This window comes from Dendropsophus ebraccatus, chromosome 10 (genome assembly GCF_027789765.1).
Source record: "Dendropsophus ebraccatus isolate aDenEbr1 chromosome 10, aDenEbr1.pat, whole genome shotgun sequence".
Lineage (NCBI taxonomy): Eukaryota > Metazoa > Chordata > Amphibia > Anura > Hylidae > Dendropsophus > Dendropsophus ebraccatus.
The window spans coordinates 92,688,697-92,716,647 of NC_091463.1; the positions used below are offsets into that span (position 1 = coordinate 92,688,697).

At 45.5% G+C, this 27,951-nt stretch overlaps 1 protein-coding gene across 4 annotated transcripts; it reads right to left on the minus strand.

The window, feature by feature from the left end:
- Window positions 1-1,163: 1,163 nt before the first annotated feature.
- LOC138766660 (T-cell surface glycoprotein CD1c-like) lies at window positions 1,164-27,666 on the minus strand. Of its 4 annotated transcripts, none has more exons than XM_069944274.1 (9): window positions 27,556-27,666; window positions 18,460-18,535; window positions 14,766-14,914; window positions 10,693-10,763; window positions 8,278-8,319; window positions 3,298-3,576; window positions 2,842-3,108; window positions 1,632-1,734; window positions 1,164-1,447 (listed from the first exon to the last, which is right to left on the minus strand). In XM_069944274.1, exons 4-9 carry the CDS (start codon window positions 10,754-10,756, stop codon window positions 1,366-1,368), a joined length of 837 nt encoding a protein of 278 aa, XP_069800375.1. In that variant the 5' UTR covers window positions 10,757-10,763; window positions 14,766-14,914; window positions 18,460-18,535; window positions 27,556-27,666; the 3' UTR covers window positions 1,164-1,365. The 4 variants fall into 4 exon arrangements, with proteins under 4 accessions (XP_069800375.1, XP_069800372.1, XP_069800374.1 ...); XM_069944271.1 differs by having other exon boundaries at window positions 8,278-8,535; XM_069944273.1 differs by lacking the exon at window positions 14,766-14,914 and having other exon boundaries at window positions 8,278-8,535.
- Between the last annotated feature and the right edge of the window lie 285 nt (window positions 27,667-27,951).

The window sequence follows — 27,951 nt, forward strand, 5'->3', positions numbered from 1 at the left end:
TGACATCACCATGGTATCCAGGAAGTGAAATCACCATGTTATCCAGAAAGTGACATCACCATGTTATCCAGGAAGTGACATCACCATGTTATCCAGAAAGTGACATCACAATGTTATCCAGGAAGTGACATCACCATGTTATCCAGGAAGTGAAGCTTTGATGCAGTAGTAAGTGCAGGTAAAAAAAGCCATTTATGTGCATTTCCCTTTATAAGTGCAACGCATTACGCTGTAAAATTGCGTGAAATCTGCTGTGATGCAGTAAGTGTAAAACTAGCTTATATGGGTTTTTCTCTGTTCATTGTGTAGCAGTGTGCAACTGCAGCTCAGGTCCACCGTGTAGTGGGAGTCCAAAATAGCTGATTGGCACCGGCACCAAACCAATCAGATTATTTTGACTGAAACCCCTTTAAACTATGTCCCCTTTTTAGCAAAAATTGGTGCAAATGCTTAAGAAATGCATCTAAATGAATCAAAGTTATACAAAGGTATAAATAAAAACCAGTATTTTGAGACTCAGGAAAGGGGTCGTCTTATGAGCAAAGTAAGCACACTAGTCTTTCTTTTTTTTTTATTTTTTTTTTTTACTTTATTTTTTTTAATCCATTATTTGTCATTAGGCTCTACAGGAAATGCTGGTATGCATACAATGGTGTATATATGAGGCTCAAAAATTTCTGAAATTTTCTTTAAATAGTCCAATATTTCAGAGTGACTCTTAACATGGACACACTGTCTGGAATAATTATATAGTATCTTTATATCACACATACACACACGTCTCTGTACTGTTTTGTCAAGGCAGGGTACAAAAAAAAGCTATTTAAAGGGGAACCACGGCAAAAAATTCTTTCATAACAACCAATGCCATAAAGTTTATATAGATTTGTAATTTACTTCTACTTAAAAATCTCCAGTCTCTTAAAAATTACTTAAAAATCTCTACTTTTTAACTGCTGTATGTCCTGCAGGAAGTGGTGTATTCTCTCCAGTCTGACACAGTGCTTTCTGCTGCCACCTCTGTCCATGTCAGGAACTGTCCAGAGCAGCAGCAAATCCCCATAGAAAACCTCTCCTGCTCTGGACAGTTCCTGACATGAACAGAAGTGGCAGCAGGGAGCATTGTGTCAGACTGGAAAGAATACATCACTTCCTACAGGACATACAGAAGCTGATAAGTACAGGAAGACTGGAGATTTTTAAATAGAAGTAAATTACAAATCGATATGAAAGAAAAAAAAAACATTTAGGTGGAGTTCCCCTTTAACCACAATATGTGTAAAACCTCTATATTTGTCCAGATATCAGATCCCTAGAAAATGATTCAGGAATTAAACAACATTGTTTCTCAGCAAAGTTTTGGCTTCATCTCTGAGGAGACACATCCCCCTCTGTAGATCTCCATAGGATTCTGTCCACGGTTTCCCTGGCTCTTGATGTATATGCCCTGTGTAAGGTAAAAAGACATGGATGGTGATACGAGAAGGATGGAAAATCCTTATAATCATACATAATAATGCACCAGATGGAATTGTCGTATTGTCCATTGGCAGAACAAGTCCGACCTTTTTTTCCTCCCTTGGTCAGCCCCTTTAAGAACTTCTCAATAATACTAGAAGGAGATGCCTTACCTGTGCTTCTTATTCTTCACCAGCCATACCAGTAGAGCCGCACATATTACTGCTCCCAGTATGATGCCCACAACAAGCCAAGCTAACCCATTGTGTTTGATATCTGCAAATGGAAGTAATAGACTTGTGAGTTTTTCAAGTGTTCCAATTGGTTTAATAACTGTTCTTCAACTCTACCGATTTCCTCCACAATGGAAAAAAGGCTGGAAACTAGAGCAGAAGCAGAACTTACAGTATATAATGGAACTTCACCCCACAGGTATTAGCATTGCTTCTCTCTTTTGGCAAAGAATATTGTAGAAATGTCTACAGAAAGTGCAGCCATATTGGTTGTCACCTTTGACGTAGCTTAGAAGCTGAGACGTGATGATCAATATGGCTGCACTTCCCGTCGTCATTTTTGTAGAAATGGTCCCTGACGATATGTTTGTATGAATACTTTAATTGTAGTATCCCACTACGAGTGGTTCTTCTTATCCTTACACACCCAGGTAAAACTAGTTCACTCAGGTGCCACAACTAGTGCAGTTAGTTGTTGTGCCCTACTCCAGCCACTAGGTGTCTCACTCCGCCTGTGCACAGCTGCAGTACAGGTAGGAAGGTTTAGCCTGCTTTACTCTTTTTTGCACACACACTTCCTGAGTAGTTTAAGTTGTAGTCTGGCTCTAGACTGGTTAGGAGTCAGAGTAGTCTAGTTCCAGTTCCAGAGAGACCACAGTAGTTATGCACTGTTAGACCATAGCAGTGGGGTAACCAGAGAAATAGGAAACACCCTAGGCCGAGGATCTTCACTTAAGGACAGTCACCCCCTAAGGAAGAGAGAAAGAGGGACTGATTGGCAGTAGAGCACAGAGGCAAGTTAGCCGCTCTCTACTGACAATGCTCGACTACGCGGGAAAACTAGTTAGCTTCACCCAGAGGCCTGGGACTCATACTAACACACAGGGTGGTCTCCAATTACACCTCACACTAGTTGTACCAAAGGTCCGGTGCCCGTGTCTGGGGGTGGGTATTACCACTCCTGGACACCATGACAATTCACCGCAAAATGCCAGAGCCCACCGGCTGGTTCAACACCAGTATCCAGCGCTCTGGGCCAAGGCACCACGACCAAGATCAGAGTTATCTGTATATAAACTGGTTTCTACTCTGATTGTAAAACTAATTTTAAAAGGTTTCCTACATATAAATCTATTTCTCCATCACTTACTTATATTTTTCACCAGTGGTTCTTCGAGACTGGAGTGTTCAACCTGGCAGTAGACGGTGGATTGTTGTTCCCAACCTGCTGTCAGTATTGCTGTTTTCTGGTAGGTGCCATCACCATTAGGGAGAGTCTCAGTGAACATCACATTGTCCATAATGGTTTCTTCATCCTTCCATAAAGTTATATTGATCGGCTTTGGATAGAAACCAGTTGCTATGCACCTAAGCTCTGATTTCCATGACCTTATGAAGTAGTATACCTCCGGTTTACCTGAAATAAACATAAGAAAATTACTAAGACTATAAGTAAAAAGAAAAATTGGGAAAATTTGTTGTCAAATTTTGGTGTCCAAATAAAGACCACAATGATCACCGAACCTTTCAAGAATGAAGATCTAAGGTGGACAGAAAGGATAATACAAGGATTTAATGGTACTTTTCTTCCCTATATGTCACTTACTTTTCTTTGATAAGGCTTCCTTCCCCACCTCTAAAAGAATTTGGGACATTTTATAACAATGACTTCTCAAAGAATGACTGACGGACCGTGTGGCGACCTTATCCCTCTGTAGGATTGTCGCCACAGCCTGGGCATATACGCTGTGCCCTGTGACCCACTCGCTGTTTTTGACGTCTAAGTAAACCAAATCTTCTCCATTTACAGCCAACTTGTAAAAGTAATTTTCAGGATCTTTATTGTTTGCTACGCATCCAGCAAGACACTGAAGGGTCCCGGAATCTGAAAGGAATACAGAATACAATTATAATTACACATCCTATGTTATATGTCTCCATATGAATCTGCAGGTATAGAAGGTACAGTATGTGTCCTTGCATAATTACTGTGTGATGGCACTTTACTGGTGATGAGTAAACTTACCGAAAATTTGGGTTTGGCTGAAACCAAACGTTCAGCATTTGACTCCTGATGCATCCAACTTCTTCAGCCACCGGGAGTCAAATGCTAAACGTTTGTTAAGTTAACTCATCACTACTCTTTACTACTCTTATGCTGCGTTTACACGTAACGATTATTGTCTCGATCGTACAATTAGCAATGTCGGATTTACGATTTTTTTTTTATAACGATCAGCGTTTAGATGGTACGATATATCGTACGAAAATTCGCACTGTGATCGTTTTGCGATCGTTTAAGCCTATCTCACACATTGGTTAAATCGGCGAACGACTGTTCACACGGAACGATTTGCGAATTTTTTGCGTACGATGAATGACGATTTGATGACCTGATGAAAGATCAAAATGTACGATTTATGGTGTGTCGTTCGATCGTTCACTGCGTTTACACGTACGATTATCGTTCGAATTCGACCGTTATCGCGCAAATTCGCACGATAATCGTTACGTGTAAACGTAGCATTAGGGTACTATTAGACGGGCCAATGGGGGCCCGATAATAACGGTAAACGAGCACTGATCTGCTAGATCGGCCTCATTTACTGGGCCTATTACACGGCCGATAATCGTTTAACAAGGGCTGCATGGACATCGTTACCGATGTCCTTGCAGCCATTGCTAAACTGGCATATATTACCTATCCAAGGTCCAGGGCTCCTCTTGCTCCTTCTTTCCCTTCGGGTCCCACGTGCTGCAACATGTTGAAAAACAAGCGACTGATATAGCAGCGATCTGCTGCCGTCGCTCCATTGAATAGGAGCATCGGCAGCAGGCGCTGCTGTATCCTATGGGCTGCCCGGACGATCAGCGATCCCCCGGGCAGCCCCCCCAGCAGCTCCCCGCCGCCCCTCCCGCACTTACCCGCTCGCTGACGCCGCACTGAATAGCGGCGGCAGCGAGTAGGGAACGAGGAGCAAACGAGCGCTAATAGCGCTCGTTTGCTCCTCCAAACGACTCGTGGAATAGGGGCATTAGTCTATGTGGAAATCATGCATATAGTCATTGGCTGTATCCATGTTTTCCAGACAACCTTAGAGCTTTATCCAAGTTCAGCAGCCACCGCTAATCGAATGCCGAACGTTCGGGTTCGGATTGACTCAAACCCGAACCCGGTTCGCTCTTCTCTAGCAGCGACTGGAATAGGAACTGGTCTCATTGGTAGATAGGCATCATGTGACCAAATGATCTTACTCCATTACTTATGACTGGGTGTAGTAGCAACAAAGCAGGCATTTTTAACTAGAGATGAGCAAAGCGCCCATCCAAACAAAGTGCTTTTTTTGATTAACACTCTGCTTGTCAAGCTGACTGCCTGTCAGCGCTGCTCGACTACCTGCCGCTCCAACCTGGGTATCAGGGGAAAGCTGGAGCTAATCCTGGGAAACTGGGAGAAGTTTCCTAGGATTGCATCCAGCTTTTGCTGGCATCCTGGCAGGGCAGGGAGCGAAGCAGCGCTGAAAAACAGTCAGCTCGATGAGTGGAGCGCTGATCAAATGAAGCACTTCGTTTAGATGAGCGCTTTTGTGGTGTCCTACCACGGGTGTTACTATTGGTTACACCCTTCAGAAAAGTCTGTACTTATTGTGTAGAGGTGGTGATGAAAGTAGTACTAAAGTTTCGCCACTAGATATCGCTGTATTAGATATGTGTATCCAGATGCCGCACGGCTGAAGTGTGTAAAGGGTTATTATTTATTTGTGTGTCACATGGATCTGCGAACTAATGGGAATCTGTTCTTCTTCTCTCCTATGATCTCTCTCTTTATTTCTTTTGTTTGCACCCTTCACCCACTCACAGTGCACCTTAGATGCCCTGAAGAAGGAAGTCACATGGGTGGAGGAAGTCTAAGAGTCTTTCGTGTTGGACATTGTAAAGGAAGTACGTAAGCTAGACAGCTCTCTACGGTGGTGTGGTGTGCCCCCTGATGGTGTTATATCAGAGGATGGCCGGTCACTTGCTAGGTGTTGTAGTGTGACACCCCTCCGGTGGTGGATGGCCGAGATACAGCCGGACCTCTTATGTTGTCACGTGCGCCAGTGCCAGTTGGGCACACAGGTGTGATGGCACGCCGGCTTTTAAGGTGAAAGGCCGGTTGTACCCTTTTCCCCTGTGGTCAGTGCCCTGCCGGGTTGCTACCGGTCCCTTGGGGTAATGTCACAGGTGATGTAGTCACGGCTGGCCAGAGCAGTGTAATGACCCTCCCGGAGAGTAGGACCTGCCACCCACAGAAAGGGGAAGTGTCCAAAGGTTGCAGTATATATGCTGTGTAGGTGGTGATGAATAATCGCAGACTCTGAGAAAATGTTGAGTTGGTTTACTACTTGCAAATGTGTAGCAGGTGATACAGAAGATCTTCGATATACACTTGACAATAGTTCCAATAAACACTTGCACATAAGACAACCAGATCTGTAAGATAAGTGTTGAGTAAGAGATAGTCATGTTGGTAGAGTTGTGCTGAGGTAGAGTAGCAGAGAGGAGGATGCCGTGAGATTCTCAAGCCATGTAGAAATGTGCTCTGCCGGGATGTTGGAAGATATAATAGAGTACTTGTAGAAGAAGAAGAAGAACACCTGTGCCTGTGTATTAACCTTTACTTTAGTCTTCATGCCACCTTATGCCCACTAGCATTGGCCGAGCCATACTAATGGGTGACACAGGTCCCAGACCTTGTTACCTGGGCTGAGCGGAATGCTGAGGGTTCCCTGCTTGCACAGGCACAGCGAGATGGAGTTCATAGGCTTACTGCAACTTTGCTCCACCCAGATAAGTTTCTGGCTCTGTGGCTCTATAGTGGATACTGTCCTGCACTGTGACTTCTCCTAATCCATGGCGTTGGTTGTGATATTCTGTGGGCTAGTCCTCTCCTGAGAGGTTTAACACTGCATCATGCAAGGTATAGACACTGAGAGAGAAGTTTGTAACAGAGCACTGTCCTGGGTCCTTCCTATGCGGGATACTGACTAAGGTAGGACCACCGTGGAGCGCTATCTGGTCTGCGTCCCTCCTCCACAGAATCCCGACTAAACTTCTCCTTCACCCAAGCGACTAACTTCCTATCCAGCGTGTAAGACGCGCTGTGATTGGGTGGAAAGAGTGCAACAGAAGAGCAGAGAGAAAAGAGGTGATAGGACAGAAGAAAGTAAAGATCCTACTGTACACACAAATTCAATAACCATTTGAGGCACTTCAGCTGTGCAGCTTCCACACTTCAATACATACATACATACATACATCTGTTGGCTAGTCCTCTCCTAAGAGGTTTAACACTGCATAGGGCTTTGTGTGGGTATATAAGAGAAAGTTAGTGACAGCGTGCTGTCCTGCATCCTACCCATGCTGGGCACTGGCTAAGACTGAACCGTACAAGACTGCTGTGGAGAGCTATCCGGTCTGCGTCCTCTCTCCACACTGTCCCGAACGAAAAGCTCTTGCTCCTCCCCCAATCAAGTGACTGACTTCCTCGACAGTGTGTATAGTGCGCTGTGATTGGGTGAAAAGAGTGCAACAGAAGAATAGAGAGAAGAGGTGATAGGAAAGAAGAAAGTAGAAATCCTACTGACTTACAGAGTCTGGTACACACAAATACAATAACATTTTGCGATCCTTCAGCCGTGCAGCTTCCATACATTAACATACAATACAGCGACATCTAGTGGTCAGCTCTTAAGACTACTTTTACTATACTTAGGACCACAAAAAGTACAGACTTTTGCGAAGGGTGTGAATAATAGTAACACCCCTAGTGGGACACCACAGTGGTCGACTCTGGGCCCTGGCCCTCTGCCAGGTCCCCTACTCTGGTCAGTCTTAGCTAGAACCTCATATGGGTAGGACGCAAAACAACACACACTTTTCTTCTCAGTAACGCTACTCAACAGTATGCAGTGTTAGACCTCTTTCAAGAGAGAGCAAGTCAGAAACAACCTCAATCCACGGCGTGGACAAGGAGAGTAACAGAGCAGGACAGTAAGAAAGTAAGAAACTGATCCAGATAGAGCAAAGTTGCGCAACGCCTATGAACTCTATCTCGCAGCGCGGTTGTCAGCAGGAAGCCCTCATCCCAGGTAACAGGGTCTGGGCCTGTGTCACCCTCTAGGACAGTTCAGCCAAATCTAGTGGGCATCAGGTGGTGTGAAGACTAAAAGGTCAATACACGGGCACAAGCATTCTTCTTCTTCTAAGTATTCTTCTATCTCATCCTCTAACATCCCGGCAGAGCACAGTACTACTTGGGTTGAGACTCTCACAACATCCTCCTCTCTGCTACTCTGCTTCTTCGTATCACTCATCACACTACTCAGTCATCACGACTCTATTCTACCTTACCTTCCTGCTGTTAAGCATTGGGCAACAGTGTGAGAAGGAAATTAGCCGCATATTCACAGTATACATTATACCCAAACATAGTATAGAGCACAAAGCAAAGCATTCCTCAGCCACACGACAACATTATGCATACAGCAGCTGGGAAATGGGTACCAGGACACTGTTACTGTTTGGTTCATACAGTATTACTTACATTTAATCCCAATGTCCTTACTCATCCTGGTAGCATGTATATCTATATAATAGAAGTAACGGAGCACAAACATGTTATAGAGCTTCCATTCGACGTCAGACAGGGCTCCTCTCGACCAACTTTGCTTTAACTCAATAGAGTGAGTACTGTTGTAGAAAGAAATAATTTCAATGTCCCCGATCATCAGAGAAGCCCAAGCTGTTTTAACCTCAGTATCAGATGAGTTAAAACTTTGGAAAGTTGTCAGCTGAATGGACCCTGAGGGTGTATAAAGAAGAAATGTTACTATACATATCAAACCAGTGTATGCTGTATACTCTACCCCAACCACATCTTGCTGCTTCCTTCACATTGAAATGGAAAACTGTTCAAAAACTGTTGTTATAAAACTGTGTGCCCATGTCATTTGAATTCGTTTTTGTTTTTTCCTCCTCGTGTTTAAAAGGCCATAGCATATTTTTTCACCTACAGACCTACATGAGCCATTATTTTTTGTGACACTAATTGTACTTTGCAATGGCAAGCATAATTTTTGCATAAAGTACTCTGCAAAAACAGGAAAAAATTAAATGTGTGATGATGAAATTGAAAAAAAAAATGCATTTTTCTTTTAATTTGGAGGTATTTGTATTTACGCCGTTTGCCCTAAGGTAAAACTGATTTGTTATACATGTTCCTCAAGTTGTTATGATTACAATGATATGTAACTTTTATAACTTTTATTTTATTTCATGGCTTTTAAAAAATTAAAACCTTTTTAACAAAATTAAGTTCCTTTAAAATCGCACATATAGATTGCACATATGCGACTTTTTGATCGCTTTTTATTACAATTTTTCTGGATTTGATGCAACCAAAAATGCGCAATTTTGAACTCTTAGAATTTTTTTGCGAATACGCCGTTTACCGTGCGAAACAACATTTATTTACTTTTTTTTACACACATACTAGAAGTCCAGCTGGGGTTAGGGTTAGTCCCCCTGGGGTTAGGGTTAGTCCCCCTGGGGTTAGGGTTAGTCCCCCTGGGGTTAGGGTTATTCCCCCTGGGGTTAGGATTAGTCCCCTGGGGTTAGGGTTATTCCCCCTGGAGTTAGGGTTAGTCCCCCTGGGGTTAGGGTTATTCCCCCTGGGGTTAGGGTTAGTCCCCCTGGGGTTAGGGTTATTCCCCCCTGGGGTTAGGGTTAGTCCCCCTGGGGTTAGGGTTATTCCCCCTGGGGTTAGGGTTATTCCCCCTGGGAGACTCCTAGTATGCCTGCTCTGATCTCTCATAGAGATCTATGCAGTATACATATACTGCATAGATCCATGAGATCTAGGCTCTATTGCTTTCGGCTGGTGCAGCCAAAAGCAATAGAACGCTGGGCCGGGATCAGCGCCATTACGGCGCAGACCCCGGACGGGTAAGGATGCGAGGATCGCCCCTCCGAGACCACGTCGTGCGATCCCCCCACTAGACACCAGGGAAGTGGCAAAGGAGCATTTTAAATGCAGCTGTCAGCTTTGACAGCTGCATTTAAAATGCTAATTAGTGGGCACGGCGATTGGGCCATGCTCGCTAATTGACACGGTCCTGGGCTGCAGATAGTACCTGGGATCGCGGCAGTTCAGAGCGGGGTCGCCGCCCGGCCCCCCTCTGAACTCCCCCACCCGCAGGAGGACGTACAGCTACGCCCTCCTGCAGGAAGGGGTTAAGACACTGCTATCTAATCTATCGCCATCATGTTATAGAGCAGGAAGAGCTGAGCGCACTGATATATAATGTTGTGGGAAAATATTCAGAGATTTCTATCAATAAGTTACAAGTTATACTGAATCTTTTCCCATAAAGATATATATCACTCCGCTCAGCTCCTTCTGCTCTATGGTGGTCATAGCTTGGGTAGCATTTTGATAGTGACGGGTTCCCTTTAACATGGTTAGATGGTACACTCTATTTGATCAAATTGTTTGCTAAGAACATCAGTTAAAAAAAATGTATGTGTGATAAGTCCTGGCACTTGCAGGTTGCTGTTGCACTTTCCTGTTTTAGTATGTGACAAATGTTGATCGGTCAGTCTCGGGTTACTCAGACCTCACTGACTGTTAGAGCACACGGATGAGCGCTTCACCCCCTGATGCTCCCTTTTCCATCTTCCTGCTGTAACAATCTTTTGTAGCAGGCTGGGGAGTGAAGCACTTGGGCAAGCACTTCTTCCAGCTCTGTCTGTTAGGGTCCTATTACACGGGCTGACTTCAGCCCGATCATTTTAGTAAATGAGTGCCGATCTGCTAGATAATCGGGCGGTAGGAGCTACACTAAAAGATCTTTTACTTCTTTTACCTGCACCCCTATATGTACTGTAGGCATAGCACCAATTCCCCAAGGATTGTATGAAGTGCCATCCTATACCACCTTAAAACATCCAATTTTCTTACCTGTCCCTATGACAATACTTAAAAACCACACTGACAGTTCTATTGCGGAGATCACTGCTTTCATCTTGCTGCTGCAAAACCAAGGAGATAACCAAAAAATGAGTTTATTTGGGACACTGATCAGCATAGAATAAAGGGGGTATTTAGGGAGCAGGAGAGTTGTTATCCATCCTCTCCACCTGCTGCTTCCCTTGCCTAGTATTGGTAATATACAGGAACAGTAAACTGGGGGCAGGTGTAGGTCCTCTACTATTGTGATCATTGGATGCAAGCGAAACCACACTCACTTGTGAACCACATGATATTGCCGCAACATCGTCAACATTGTAAAACTATTGGCTAAAGAATTACAAGATAGAGGTGGAAGTGGAGTTCCAAAGAGTGAACTGAATAATCCCTTAAAGGGGTACTCCAAAGAATAAATAATATTTTCCGATCAACTGGTGTCAAAAAAATTATACAAATTTATATATGACTTCTATTTAAAAATCTCCAATCTTCCAGTACTTATCATCTGCTGTATGCCCTGCATGAAATAGTGTATTCTTTCCAGCCTGACACAGTGCTCCCTGCTGCCACCTCTGTCCATGTAAGGAACTGTCCAGAGCAGGGGAGGTTTCCTATGGGGATTTTCTCCTGCTCTGGACAGTTCCTGACATGGACAGAGGTGGCAGCAGAGAGCACTGTGTCAGACTGGAGAGAATACACCACTTCCTGCAGGACATACAGCAGCTGATAAGTACTAAAAGACTGGAGAATTTCAAATAGAAGTAATTTACAAATCTGTATAAGATTCTTACACCAGTTGATCTGAAGATATTTTTTTTCTGTGGCGTTCCCCTTTAAAGCTGTGCTATGTGTCAGAATAACTTTTGAAGCATCATCCAGGCTATAATAAGCCTTTCTATATTCATTCAGGTTTACTGGGCAACCAGTGACTGGCACAGGGAAGTGACGTCGGTATAGCGGCTGGAGAGGAAGAGGAGTCTGACTGCTGCGTTCAGGATAGCTGGAGAGGGCAGAGCTTAGAGAGAGGAAGACCGATTAGTAGGGAGTTACAATAGTCAAGACGGGAATGGATCAAGGCCACAGTCAGAGTCTGAGCCGTGTCAAGATGAGAAATGGGCGGATTCTGGACAGTGGCGGTCTTTGACACCAAGCACCCCAAGCGATCGCTTGGGGCCCCCAACATCCAGAGGGGCCCCCACGCCCCGCTCTTGTGTTCAAGACGGCTGGACAGGGCCGCTGCCCCGCTCGCTGCTGCCATCTGAACTGTAACTATGAGCACTCGTAATGAGCGCTCATAGTTACATGCAGCAGCACTGACAGGGCGGGAGACATTGGCTCCCTTCCTATCAGTCACTCTTGTGGCTGCAGGAAGTGTTTTCCCTGCGGTCACAAGTGGCAGCTTTGTCCTTGTGGTGCCGGCGCTCCAGTGACATCACTGGAGCATCGGCGCCAGGACAAGGGGAGTGCGGCCTTTTGTGAAAACCCTTCCTGTGGCCACAAGAGTGAAGAGAAGAGGAGACGCCCGGACCCAGGTGAGTATAAGTGTTTGTTTTATTGTGTTATATACTATATGGGAGGGGGAGCACACAGGGGTCTGTTTAACTGGGGGAGCGCACATCGGGGGTCTATATAAATGGGGGGAGCACACAGGGGGGCTATATAACAGGGGGAGCACACAGGGGGGCTATAGACTACTGGGGCTTCACAGAGGGGTCTATATACTACTGGGGGCAGCACACAGGGGGTCTATATACTACTTGGGGCAGCAGAATGGGTCTATATACAACTTGGAGAGCATACAGGAGGTCTATATCCAAGTGGGGAAGCACACAGGGGGGCTATATACTACTGGGGGAGCACACAGGGGTCTATATACTACTGGTGGGGCACACAGCGGGTCTATATACTACTGGGGGAAAATACAGGGGGTCTATATACTACTTGTGAGGCACACAGGTAGTCTATATATAACTGGGGGAGCACACAGGGGTCTGTATACTACTGGGGCAGCACACAAGGGGTCTATATAATACTGGTGGGGCACACAGGGGGTCTATATACTACTGGGAGAACCACACAGGGGGTTTATATACTACTGGAGGAGCACACAGGGGTCTATATCCAAGTGGGGGAGCACACAGGAGGTCTATATCAAAGTGGGGGAGCACACAGGGAGCTATATACCACTGAGGGAGCACACAGGTGGCCTATATACTAGTGGGGGTGCACACAGGGGGTATATACAACTGGGGGCAGCACACAGGGGGTCTATATACAACTGAGGCAGCACACAGGAGATCTATATACTTCTGGGGGAGCACACGGGGGGCTATATATAACTGGGGGAAAACACAGGGGTCTATATACTACTTGGGGAAGCAAACAAGGGGTATATACTACTGAGGGCAGGACACAAGGGCTATATACTATTGGGGGCAGCACACAAGGAGTATATATTACTGGCGGTAGCGCACAAGGGGTATATACTACTGGGGGCAACACACAGCGGTCTATTGTTTTGGAACGCGTGTCGAGGGGGGGCCCCCAGACATAACTTCGCTTGGGGCCCCAGAAATGCCAAGACCGCCCCTGATTCTGGAGATGTTTATGAGATGTAGGTGACAGGTGCTTGGATATGGGTGTGGTATACCCCCGGGGTGATGTTATATCGGAGGAGCGGCCGGTCACTTGCTAGGTGTTGTTACGCCGAGATACAGCCGGACCTTAAGATGTGGGCCTGGTGGGCACACAGGTGTGATGGTACATGGTACAGGTGTGATGGAACAGTACATAGTGCTTTAGTGTGTAACTAGTGAAGAAGTTGGTAGCAATGTGCTGTCTTGCATCCTTCCCATGCGGGGTACTGACTAAGACTGACCCCTGGGGCACGGGGACCTGGTAGAGGGCCAGGGCCCAAAAAGCATTACTGTGGAGAGCTATCTAGCGTATATCCTTCCTCCACAATGTCCAGAACAAAAGACTCTTGCTCCTCCCCCACCCACGGGACTAACTTCCCCTACAGCGTGTATGGTGCGCTGTGATTGGGTGAAAGAGTGCAATAGAAGAAGAAAGGAGGAAGACAATAGGAGAGAAGAAAGCAGAAATCCTACTGGTCTACAGATTCTGGTGACACACAAACACAATTACCCTTTGCGATCCTTCAGCTGTGCAGCTTCCATATATACATACATAATACAGCGACATCTAGTGGCTAACTTTTAGTACTACTTTTACCTTAATAATAATACAAGAAGTACAGGCTTTTGCAAAGGGTGTAATACAACTGCAACACCCCTAGTGGGATACCACGTAGGGAGTAAAGGATACATCCAAGTCTAGCATAACCCCCAGACATTGGAGTTATTCTAGTACCACCGACTGAGAGGGAAATGTCAGGTTTGGGTAGGTTAGAGGGAGGGAATACAAGGAGTTCCGTTTTAGAAAAATTGAGTTTGAGAAATAGAGAGGTCATAATGTTAGAGAGTGCAGATAGACAGTCACTGGTGTTTTGTAGGGATGTAGGGGTGATGCCACGGGAAGAGGTGTATAGCTGGGAGTCATCAGTATAGAGATGGTATTGAAGACCAAACCTGCTGATTGTCTGTCCAATGGGGGCTGTATAGAGGGAGAAGAGGAGGGGACCCAGGACTGACCCCTGGGGAACCCCAACAGTAAGAGGTAAGGGAGAAGAAGTAGAGCCAGAGAGGAAGCAGTCAGAGAGGCAGGAAGAGGACCAGGAAAGAACAGATAACAATATAACCCCTATACAAAGAATAGGGGATAAGTGTTGTAATGCAGGGGGGTCCTAACCCACCATCTTGAGAACACAAGTCTCCTGAGTCTCTCATTGTAATTGAGTGTACTTAGCGGCTCTGTTCATTGTCTTTGGGAGCTGCTGAAGATAGCCAAACACTGTGAACAGGGGACACAAGGTATAGGCTGGAATACCCCCTTTAGGATCCTCCCTGTTCTCCTCTATGGGGAAAGATTACATTTGCATATTGTCCTATTCAGATCAGCAGTTCCCATATTAAACTGATAATGTACCATGCAGGTTACCGTACCTTTGTAGAAGCTGCCAACTCCTGTGAGGTCTCCAAGGATTGAGGGCGATCGTCTTATCTGGACATTCAGTAGTTCACTCTCGGTTATGTGGTCAGGTGCCAAAGTTCTTCTTAATATTCGGGCTGACTTCCTTCCTCCCTCGTGTGACCTAAGTATGAAGCACCCTTGAACTTTCACTTCTCTAATATAACAAACTTGGTAGCCTTCCCTAGAAAAATCATAGCCTATTAATATCACTGCTAAGAATTCAAGGTAATTGTCACATTTTTCTAGTCCCGGCACTTAAACATTTATAGTGTATTCAAAATATAATCAGACTCTTTGCTATAACACTTAATATTCAGCTCTAGCTCCTCCCATTTGTCCCAATCATCTCTGAGATGTTTCGGCACCTTGATTGGGGTCACCTGTGGTAAATTCAGCTGACAGGACAGGATCTGGAAAGACACCCCACTATCTATATAAGGTCTCACTGCAAAAAAAAATAAAGCCATGAGGAGGAAAAGCTGCCTGTAAAGCTCAGAGACAGGATTGTTTGGAGGTCAGGAAAAGAGAATAACAACCCACCTGCAGCCCTGATCACAGTGGTTTCCATAATTCCTAAACAGAAGATGTCTGGAGAAACCAGGACCCCTCCCAGAGCTGGCCGCCCACCAAACTAAGTAATAGGGGGAGATGGGCGTTGGTAAGAGATGTGATCAAGAAACCAATGACTGAGCTCTAAAGATCCTGAGAAACTTCCAGAAGGTCACCATCTCTGCAGGCTCCACCAATCTGGTCTCTATGGCAGAGTATCCAGAATGAAGCCGCTCCTTAGTTACACAAATTATCATGAGTGCTGGTAAAAAGAAATTTGGTGATTTGTGCTATGAGCAACAAAGACAATTACATGGCCCGATAGTCTTTAAAAAAATTATGATTTTTTTCAAATCTTTCAAATAAAAGGACACAATACAACAAGCGTCTTATAGATGCGGGCAACAACCCCATAGTCAGTATAAGGTGATATGGAGCATAAACATATACATCCAAGGTATAATGGTGGTATATCATAAATGGGCTAACACCCAAACCGGCAGGGAGAAGGGAGTCAGGGGAAGAAGAAGAACAGAGAGAGAGAGGAAAAGAGGAGGAGGAAGAGGAGGAGGAGGAGGAAGAGGAGGAGGAAGAGGAGGAGGAAGAGGAGGAGGAAGAGGAGGAGGAAGAGGAGGATGAAGAGGAGGAGGAAGAGGAGGAGGAGGAGGAGGAGGAAGAGGAGGAGGAAGAGAAGGAGGAAGAGGAGGAGGAGGAAGAGAAAGAGGAGGAGGAGGAAGAGAAAGAGGAGGAGGAAGAGGAGAAGGAGGAGGAGGAGGAAGAGGAGGAGGAGGAGGAGGAAGAGGAGGAGGAAGAGGAGGAGGAGGAAGAGGAGGAGGAAGAGGAGGAGGAGGAAGAGGAGGAGGAGGAAGAGAAAGAGGAGGAGGAAGAGGAGGAGGAAGAGAAGGAGGAGGAGGAGGAAGAGGAAGAGGAGGAGGAAGAGGAGGAGGAAGAGGAAAAGGAAGAGGAGGAGGAAGCGGAGGAGGAAGAGGAAGAGGAGGAATAGGAGGAGGAGGAGGAAGAGGAGGAGGAAGAGGAAAAGGAAGAGGAGGAGGAAGCGGAGGAGGAAGAGGAAGAGGAGGAGGAAGAGGAAGAAGAACAACAACACATAAAGATACTGGGGGATCCAGGCACCTCCACAGAGTCGGGATACATGCTCTAGCAGTGTTGATCGAGTGGCGGAGGATGGAATAGGCGTATGTTTTAAGGGGAACCATTGTGAGCGAACAGTGAGCCACCCAAGATGAAAGTAAAAGTGGAGAGGAAGTGAAGTGAAGAGAAGGAGTGGGGCAAAGGTTTTGAAGTAGGGCAGGGCAAGTCCATCAGGGCCGGGTGACGGACCGATATTCTATGTAAGTGAGTGCTATTCTGCTAGATCGCCTATAACACTATAGTGCGACTTGACTATTGTGCAGCAAGGGTTATATATATAGTTAGCAATATCCATACAGCGCTAGCCCATAGTGTAAAATAATAAAGTATATTCTGCCGGCTCCCCAGTATGTTCCTGGCTTCTGCCCGCAGCCACAGCGAGAACCGCTTAGTCGGTCTCTGAAGTGACAGTCTGCTCAGCCATTCACTGACCGCGGCTCTGTCCCATCTCAGCCAGTGATAGGCTGAGCGGCCTGTCACTTCAGAGACCGACTCTGCATTTCCAAGGGGGCAGCAGGGCAGAAGCCAGGAAGATACCGAGGAGCGGGCAGATGCACTGGGGAGCGAGGACAGGTATGTATATACTTTATTATTTTCTTTACACAGTCATCAGCTGTCGGCCGCACATCACTATTACACATAGTGATGGACGGTCGGCAGCCAACGATTTTAGGTCAGGACCAAAAGATCGTTTTATCAGCTGATCGTTGTCTCTATTATGTGGAACGATAATCTGCCAAATCGGTGAAGGAACAACTAAAGGCAAATTCACAAATCAACACGTGATGAATCTTTATAGATAATCTTGCCAACACACTTACAGTTTTTCATAGTGTTTCCATGTGCAACTTTCAATACAATTGTAATCAGATCAGTCACCATTTCTTTCTTAGGTTTTTTCGCATCTTTTTTTTAGATGTTTCATGATAAACATATAATACAATAGCCTTTAAAGGGGTTATCCAGCGCTACAGAAACATGGCCACTTTTCCCCCTACTTTTGTCTCCAGGTCATGTGTGGTTTGCAGTTAAGCTCCATTTACTTCAATGGAACTGAGTTTCAAAACCACACTCAGTCTGTGCAACTTTTTAAAAAGTCGCAAATGATAAATTTTGCATAAATCCCAGATTAAAATAAAGTTGAAAGTCTAAAAAAAATAATATTCTCCCGTCAAATACAGGTTCATAAATAGAACTTAGACCAAAAATGGGCAAAAAATCCAATTATTCATCTAAAAATAGGTGCAAAGCCCATGATAAATGTCCCTGACGTTTTTTAACACAGTATGAACATAGCCCATATCTGATGGTTTACATAGTGTCTGGACCTGGAAACAGTAAGTATAGCTGTTATATAGCTGCCTTCAGGAGACTGGACCTGGATACAGTAAGTATAGCTGGTATATAGCTACCTTCAGGAGACTGGACCGGGATACAGTAAGTATAGCTGTTATATAGCTGCCTCCAAGAGACAGGACCTGCATACAGTAAGTATAGCTGTTATATAGCAGCCTCCAGGAGACAGGACCTGGATACAGTAAGTATAGCTGTTATATAGCTGCCTTCAGGAGACTGGACCTGGATACAGTAAGTATAGCTGTTGTATAGCAGCCTTCAGGAGACTGGACCTGGATACAGTAAGTATAGCTGGTATATAGCTACCTTCAGGAGACTGGACCGGGATACAGTAAGTATAGCTGTTATATAGCTGCCTCCAGGAGACAGGACCTGGATACAGTAAGTATAGCTGTTATATAGCTGCCTCCAGGAGACTGAACCTGGATACAGTAAGTATAGCTGTTATATATACAGTAAGTATAGCTGTTATATAGCTGCCTCCAGGAGACTGCACCTGGATACAGTAAGTATAGCTGTTATATAGCTGCCTTCAGGAGACTGGACCTGGATACAGTAAGTATAGCTGTTATATGGCATACAAAAGGAAAAGAAGGTAGGGATTCAGCTCACCTAGGCGTAGTCCTTGTTGCAGTAACACATAGGGTGAAGGGTGCGCGGGTGTCCGGTGCTGGCCAGGCATTGATTACTGAACATAAATAGAAGAAGAGGATGGTGGATTCCAGCACTCCAGACGTGTGGCTAAAACTTAACTTTTAATAATTAAACATTTAAATAAGATGTCAAAGAGCGGACCAACACGTTCCACGTGACTGCGCTTTATCATGGTCTGACTGCATATAAGTAAAAGTTTGATTAAAAAACATAGGACGTCCAACATATGGAAGCCACGTCATGATTCATGTGGGTGGATCCTGGGAAACACAATTTGTGTGTTTTAACCCCATAAGATCCAAAATACCTGGTGCGTATAGGATAGGGAGTAATACATGTAAGGGTAGAAACGAAATCATAAGTAGTGAAATAATAAGTCATTTTTAAAGTTCATACCCCTTGGCCTAGGTGTATCAAGGCGGAAGATAGTTTCAGCTTCTTTATGGAGCAGAATCTTGCGCCAATCCCCTCCTCGTTGTGGTTTGTTAACTTTTATTATGCCATAGAATTCAAATGTATATAAGCTACCACTATGCACTTCAAGAAAATGTTTGACTGCCCCTGATGTGTTAATGATGCCGGCAATGTGATCACTAATACCATGTTATAACTTTCTAATAGTACAGCCCACATATTTGAGATTACACTGGTTGCATCAATGATATAAACAACACGATTGCTTTCACAATTTATAAAACTAGTGATGTTGTGAGATCTGGAGTTTGTGCTATCAGTGTAGTGTTTTTTAGTGTTAGTGTGAACACATACCTGGCAGCGGCTAAGACCACACCTGAAATTACCCTTGGCGTGATTCCTATTATCTGTGTTGGGAGCCTGATACATGCTGGGAGATAAGATATCCCCCAGAGATTTGCCTTTATGTGCCGCACATCTATGACCTTGTTCTAAAATCTCCGCCAAAATGTCATCCTGTCTTAGGATCGATATATTTTTGTTTAAGATCTGTGTTATTTCAGGATACTCAGGGGAAAAAACTGTAGAAAAGGTTAGAGGAGAGGATGCAATTCTTTTTTGTTCATTTTGCCCTAATTGTTGCTAACGTGACCATGTAGCAATGTATTTCTGCATTTCTTGTTCACAATCTCTTTGGCTCGTTTTAAATAATGTTTGGTATAACCCCTATCACGCAATCGCTCTGACGCTAGTTCACACTGAGTATTATACTCAGCAGCGTCAGAGCAAGTGCGTTTTATACGGGTAAACTCCCCAACTGGTATTGTTCGAATCGTGTGTTGGGGATGGTGGCTGGAGGCATGCAGGATGGTATTGCCAGCCGTGGCCTTTCTGTATAATGATGTGTGCACACCGGTGTCTGACGTGGATGTGGTAAGATTTACATCCAGACATGCCATGTTTGTGGGGTGGTGATCATAGGTGAAGGAGAGATTCAAATGATTTTTATTGATGTATTCAATGAATTTATTGATATCAGTAGAACCCCCCCCCCCCATACCAGCAAGAGATCATTAATAAAACGACCGTACCATCTGATACAGTCGAGAAATGGATTGGATGGGGAAAAGATGTACATGGCCTCCCACCACGCCATGTATAAACTGGCGAGAGTTGGTGAGAAGCGCACCCCCATGGGGGCTCCCCTGACCTGCAGGAAGAATTCATTATTAAATACAAAGAAATTGCGTTTCAATAAATACATGGTAACATCTATAATCAGTGGCGTAGCCACCGTGGCCCGCGGGGCCCCCCGATCAGTCACTCTTGTGACCGCAAGCATTGTTTTGCTTGCGGTCACAAGAGTCTGGCTCCGTCTTTCCCACGGCTGCTGCGCGGCTGCCGGGGGTGTCGCGTCTTACCCCCGGCAGCGCGCGCATCCCAGAACTCCCTGCGCGCCTTGGGCCCTGACTTCCGGTTTCCGGCGCGCAGGGAGTTCTGGGATGCGCGCGCTGCCGGGGACAGATCGAAGGAGTGAGGATCAACGTGGGAGCGCGATGTCAGGTGAGTTAAGCTTTGTTTTTTTATCAGCCTGTACGGGTGGGGGGAAAGGAGGGGGCCATCTATGAGGGTGGGGGGAAAGGAGGGGGGCATCTATGAGGGTGGGGGGAAAGAGGGGGCCATCTATGAGGGTGGGGGGAAAGGAGGGGGGCATCTATGAGGGTGGGGGGAAAGAGGGGGCCATCTATGAGGGTGGGGGGAAAGGAGGGGGGCATCTATGAGGGTGGGGGGAAAGAGGGGGCCATCTATGAGGGTGGGGGGAAAGGAGGGGGGCATCTATGAGGGTGGGGGGAAAGGAGGGGGGCATCTATGAGGGTGGGGGGAAGGGGGAGGGGGGGGGAAGGAGAGGGGCATCTATGAGGGTGGGGGGGAAGGAGGGGGGCATCTATGAGGGTGGGGGGAAAGAGGGGGCCATCTATGAGGGTGGGGGGAAAGAGGGGGCCATCTATGAGGGTGGGGGGAAAGGAGGGGGGCATCTATGAGGGTGGGGGGGAAGGAGGGGGGCATCTATGAGGGTGGGGGGGAGGAGGGGGCATCTATGAGGGTGGGGGGGAAGAGGGGGGCATTTATGAGGGTGGGGGGAAAGAGGGGGGGCCATCTATGAGGGTGGGGGGAAAGATGAGCCATCTATGAGGGTGGGGGGAAAGAGGGGCCATCTATGAGGGTGGGGGGGGGGGGAAGGGGACCATCTATAAGGGAGGGGGGGTGAAGGGGACCATCTATAAAGGGGGGGAAAGGGGACCATCTATAAGGGAGGGGGGGAAAGGGGACCATCTATAAGGGAGGGGGGGAAAGGGGACCATCTATAAGGGAGGGGGGGGGAAGGGGACCATCTATAAGGGAGGGGGGGAAGGGGACCATCTATAAGGGAGGGGGGGAAAGGGGACCATCTATAAGGGAGGGGGGGGGAAGGGGACCATCTATAAGGGAGGGGGGGGGGAAGGGGACCATCTATAAGGGAGGGGGGGGAAGGAGACCATCTATAAGGGAGGGGGGGGAAGGGGACCATCTATAAGGGAGGGGGGGGAAGGGGACCATCTATAAGGGAGGGTGGGGGGAGAGGGGACCATCCATAAGGGAGGGTGAGGAGAGAGGGGGCCATCTATAAGGGAGGGGGTAGAGGGGGCCATCTATAAGGGAGGGGGTAGAGGGGGCCATCTATAAGGGAGGGGGTAGAGGGGGCCATCTATTTGGGGGGGCAACATAGGGGGAGAGGGAATACACAGAGGGGGGCATATATTAGGAGGTCACATAGAGTCAGGCTACCCACTAAATGAGGGTGTAAAGGGGGCAGTACAGATGTGTAGAGAGATGGAGATGGTGTCAGAGTGAGGAGCCTAATATGTCTGTCTGGCAGATTCTGTGGATTCGTGGCTCGGAGAAGTTCTCATAACGGCCCAGGACGGATGGAGAAGATGATGAAAAGGAAAGAACTCCGATCAGAAAAGACGTCCCCTGTGAGTCACCTGATATAACTGCACTGTAATGTATATGGTGTATAGAGCCTGTGTAGAGCTGGGGCCACCTCTATATGACTGGATGAGGTGATTTAGTGTACTGGATTTGGTCAGTAACAATATGGTGGTGATGGTAGTGGTTGTGGTGTGGCGGTAATGTTTCCTCCCTATATACTGGTATTACTGGTAATATTGGTCTCAGTATACAGGATTTGGTCGGTAACAGTATGGCGGTAATAGGTAATATCTGTCTTGGTGTGTGTGTGTGTGTGTGTGTGTGTATGTATGTATATATATATATATATATATATATATATATACATACAGTGGTACCTTGGTTTAAGAGTAACTTCGTTTAAGAGCGTTTTGGTTTAAGAGCTCACAGTTTTTCAAAATTGTGACTTGGTTTAAGAGCATTGCTTTGGTTTAAGAACTTCCTGTATTGGGTGGGAGCGCGAGTGGAGAAGGGGCATGGCCTGCATAGCAGGGTCTACAGCACTGTACTCTAAACACCTTCCAAATCATAGCAGATCCCCTTCAGGCTGGGGCTTACATCAGGGGACAGGACTGTGGGGGGGGGTAATCTCTCCATAGCTGTAACCCCTCTCTCCCCGGACAGAGAGTGCTGCATGTATGTGCCCACATCTGCCCTGCTCATTCCTTCCTGCTCCCTGCAGTCTCTGTCAGCCCTTGGGTTTCCCATCCTCTTCATTACTGTACAGTACAGAATAATAAATATATTTGGGGTGTGGAACCAATTGTCTGCATTTACATGATTTCTTATAGGAAAATTTGCTTTGGTTTAAGAGTGGATTTGGATTACAAGCACGGTCCTGGAACGAATTATGCTCATAATCCAAGGCACCACTGTGTATATATATATATATATATATATATATATATACACACACACACACACACACACACACACACACACACACAACAATAGCATCGCTTGGTCGTGAAAGGAGGGGGGGGGGGCCCAAGTTGGCCTCTCGCACCAGGGCCCAGGAGACATTAGCTACGCCCCTGTCTATAATGTATTCTTTCAACTCATTCGAGTAATCACTGTATTTATACAGATGATAGACCAGGGCAGCGATGGCGAGATCGTGGGGGATAGAAGAGTACAGTGCCGTGACATCACAGCTAAGCCAAGTACTGTCCTGCGACCATTGGATATTCTCAAAGGCCGTGAGCACGGACCCTGTGTCCTTTAAGTAGCCCGGGACACGTGTCACCAAAGGCTGCAAGAGCTTATCAGTCCACTTACATATATGTTCATTAAGGGAACCAACCTCTGAAATAATAGGACTTAAGAGTGGGGAGTTGGTTCCCTTATAAATTTTTGGTAATTCATAAAATATGGATAATGTGGGATAAGGGGGTATGAGATAGTCAGCCTGTTTTTCATCTAAAATACCCAAAGAGACCCCTTCTTGCACCAAATTTCTGAGATTAGCGGTAAAGTCCACAGTTGGATCACAAGGGCGTCTCTTGTAAGTGGACATGTCATTTAATATGCTGTATGCCATGTTTTCATATATGTGGGAATCCATCACCACGATTTCCGCCATCTTTATGACTATTTTCTTATTCATTTGCAGCTCTTTGATGGCTTGCTTTTCTGACCATGTTATGTTGGATTGGTTTCTATTCACACATGACTTGGTGTAAAGGTTCTTGAGATCTCTCTCCATAGCATGTTGGAACTCATCCTGCACTGTTACCCGTGACTTTAGGGGACGTGGGATTGGAGGTTTCAACATGTACATTATGTATGGCTTTGTTCTCTTCCAATCTGCCCTCATATTCTAAATCTAGTAATTGAGTTAAATTAACTTGTTCAAAAAATTGTGTGAACTAGCGTCAGAGCGATTGCGTGATAGGGGTTATACCAAACATTATTTAAAACGAGCCAAGGAGATTGTGAACAAGAAATGCAGAAATACATTGCCACATGGTCACGTTAGCAACAATTCGGGCAAAATAAACAAAAAAGAATTGCATCCTCTAACCAGATCTCACAACATCACTAGTTTTATAAATTGTGAAAGCAATCATGTTGTTTATATCATTGATGCAACCAGTGTAATCTCAAATATGTGGGCTGTACTATTAGAAAGTTATAACATGGTATTAGTGATCACATTGCCGGCATCATTAACACATCAGGGGCAGTCAAACATTTTCTTGAAGTGCATAGTGGTAGCTTATATACATTCGAATTCTATGGCATAATAAAAGTTAACAAACCACAACGAGGAGGGGATTGGTGCAAGATTCTGCTCCATAAAGAAGCCGAAACTATCTTCCACCTTGATACACTGTGATACAAAAGCTAAAATGACTGCGGTGGCATATAAAATGGCGGTCGGAGTCCACCAACCCACACAAAATGGCGCTGAACCATACAAAGATGGCTGTTGTGAAACCACATGGCTGGACATAAGCCAGCTCATGTAAACTTGTTTTTCACTTTATGTAAGTGAACAATATTTTGGATCCCACTGTTAGACGCCTAAAGCTGCTTGAAGTGACCTGTCGCTAGGGCTTGGGGATATTTTCCTGACGATACCCATTTGGGAACTCACCAATGAAGTGTGACAGTGTGGTAAGTGATAGATTATATTTTCAAAAAACTATGTTTAACTATTGCTGATTTGTCTGACTTTCTTATTATGTTCTAAAACGGAATCCAAAGAATCTCACTCTAAGCAAAACATTTTTGGCGTAGTCGGCAGGATTCCAATTATAGAATAAGAAAAGAAAATGATCATAGTTATGAACAAGTGTAAGATAGAAACCAGTTCTGAAAAGTCTTCTGATATTATTTCAGGCTGGGAGCTAACTTCGGGGACAGGCTAAAGTTATAGGACTAGGAGAAACTGTGATGAACAGCTGGGAACTGGCAGCCTAGTAGATGTACTAAGACGTTTAGAACAGGTTCCCGTGAGAAAGGGAGAAGAGTATGTAGTCATACGTAGGGGGAGTTGGATATTGTTATCGGCCTACAGACAGCAAAATATGCTGCTACAAACCTGTGCAGTGAGCTAGAACAGCAATTGTTAACCCTTCTCTCCCAGGCCCGGGGGGGGGGGCTGCCCGGGTGATCGCTGATGCCCGGGCAGCCCATAGCATATAGCAGCGTTTGCTGCCGACGCTTCTATTCAACGGAGCAACGGCAGCAGATCGCTACTATATCAGTCACTTGTTTTTCAACATGTTGAAAAACAAGCGACTGCAACGATCAGCCGACATGAACGATGTCGGCTGATCGTTGCCCTCTATTCCACAGGACGATTATCGGCCATAACGGCCTAATACGGTCGATAATCGTTCCGTGGAATAGGGCCTTAAGCTGGAGCCATGTAGCTGTAGCGGGTTTTGTATTTCTGTTTATTTTGTGTATTTCTATGCTATTTATTTTGACTGTGTATTAGGATTATATGCCGTGAAAGAAAAAGATAAATTTAAGTAACACTTTTAGGTTTTAATGTGAACCCATGTGTATATTGCCTTAAGAGTGTTGCATTTTGGGTACATTTTGTATATAAAGACACCTGGAACCCCTAGGTTTAGAGAGAGCCTGGCTCTGAGTATGTGAGCTGGGAAAGCAGGGTGCTGCTGGATACTAAGGCAGCTGCAACAAATCCCGGATCTGCTGAATATTACTTGTTTTGCCTTCTGCAGCGTCATCAGATGCTCAGCCGCGATTGGCTGAGCATAACTGTGCTCAGCCAATCGCGTCTGAGAACAGTTATGACGCGGCAGAGGGGGGCCGGCATCAGGGACGGCGGTAGCGGTTCGGCCGTCTGTCCGAAGATGACGTCTTGGCACAAGATGGCGGACATGCGCGACACGGATCAGGTATGTATAATGCACCACACTTCCGGGTACAAGTGCGGGGGTGGGGGGACACGGGGAAGGGGGCCATTCACAGACATAACATACATTACAAAGTTGTATAACTTTGTAATGTGTGTTATTCTGTGAATAATTGTTTACCGCTGCACTACCCTTTGAAGATTGCCGATGCTCAAACTAATGAAGAAGAACTTGAGTCCTCCCAGGAATTGGGGTTGGCTAAGTGGGCGCACCAAAAGTGTGAGCACCTGGCAGAAAAAGCCACCTTCTGGTGGGGACAAACCAGAGGTGTCCCCCTCAGGTTAGAGGTTATAAAAACAATACTGCAACAGTGTCCTGTGTGTCAACATTCACAGCACAGAGTAGTGCCCAGGGTGGTAAAGGGACACAGCTTGCAAGGCATATTACCTGTATAACTTTAGCAAATAGACTATATTGGGCCATTAACTGAGTAGTAATGGTGCGTTTACACAGACAGATTTATCTGACAGATTTTGGAAGCCAAAGCCAGGAACAGACTATAAACAGGGATCAGGTCATAAAGGAAAGACTGAGATTTCTCCTGTTTTCAAATCCATCCCTGGCTTTGGCTTCCAAAATCTGTCAGATAAATCTGTCAGTGTAAACGCACCATAAGGGTCCATTTACACACACAGATTATCTGACAGATTTTTGCAGCCAAAACCAGAAATGGATTTGAAAAAAGAGAAATCTCAGCCTTTCCTTTATGACCTGTTCCCTGTTTATAGTCTGTTCCTGGCTTTGGCTGCAAAAATCTGTCAGATATCTGTCAGATAATCTGTGTGTAAACGGACCCTTATGCTGGGTTTACACGGAGCGATAATTCGCCCAATCGTACGATTAACGATTTCGAAGTAACAATTTTTTTTTAATAACGATCAGCGTTTAGATGGAACGATATATCGTCCAGAAAATTCGTTTTGCGATCGCTTAAGCCTATCTCACACATAGGTAAAATCAGTGAACGACCGTTTACACGGAACGATCGGCAAATTTTTTGCGAACGACGATTTAAGAACATGTTAAAAGATCAAAATGAACGATTTTTCAATCGTTCGACGAGTTTACATGTACGATTATCGTTCGAATTCGATCGTTATCGCGAAAATTCGCCCGATAATCGCTCCGTGTAAACCCAGCATTAGGGTCCATTTACATAGAAACATTATCTGACAGATTATCTTCCAAAGATTTGAAGCCAAAGCCAGGAATGGATTTGAAAAGAGGCGAAATCTCAGGATTTCCTTTATGACCTGTTCTCTGTTTCTGGTTTTGGCTTCAAATCTTTGTCAGATAATCTTTCTGTGTAAATGGACCCTAAGCTGTTACTATTTTAAATAATAGACCTATAGCTGAGCAAGAGACTCCTTTATCGCGGATGATTACACCCAAACTACAAGTACTGCCCTTAAAAGTGGAATTAAATCCACAGACAGTGACATATTGGAAAATTACTGATACAGCTAAACCTCCCCTGCAAGCTACACCCCAATCCGTAGGGTTAGACCTGTATTGTACCCAGACTGAATCCATTATGCCTGGAGAAATAATAATATTTCCTCCAGAACATTTTGGGTTAATCTTGGGACAATCCAGCTTGAGTTTACGTGGTGTATAGGTAATCAATGAGATAACTGATCCTGATTAAATTAAAGTAATCTTACATAACGTTGGAACAGTAATATTGGAGATACAGGAGGGAGAGAAACTGGCACATTTGTTAGTCCTGTCGTACCCGCTGATTACTTTACCCAAAGGAGAAGCTGCTACACCGCTGACTGTGCGAGGCCCGGGTGGTTTCGGACATTCAGATGGAGCCAAAGTGTGGGTAAAGCAGCCGCAAGGTCGTCCCACACCGGCTGAAGTAATGGCCAAGAGTGATAACCATCCATGACTCCTGGTGAGACCAAGTATCCGTACACTCCTGCCACCAATGTGTATTTACGTGACTAATTTTGTTTCCCTCAGATTTGGATCCTAGTTATTCTCAGAGGATGTCTCTTAGCAGTGCTGCTATGGGACTGGTACGAGTCCTATCAAGACCCCCGTTGGTCCGAGAACGATCCAAAGTGAGAAGCAAGAGAGTTGGAAAGAGAACTATGGAGAACCAAGGAGAATATGGGGCTACATC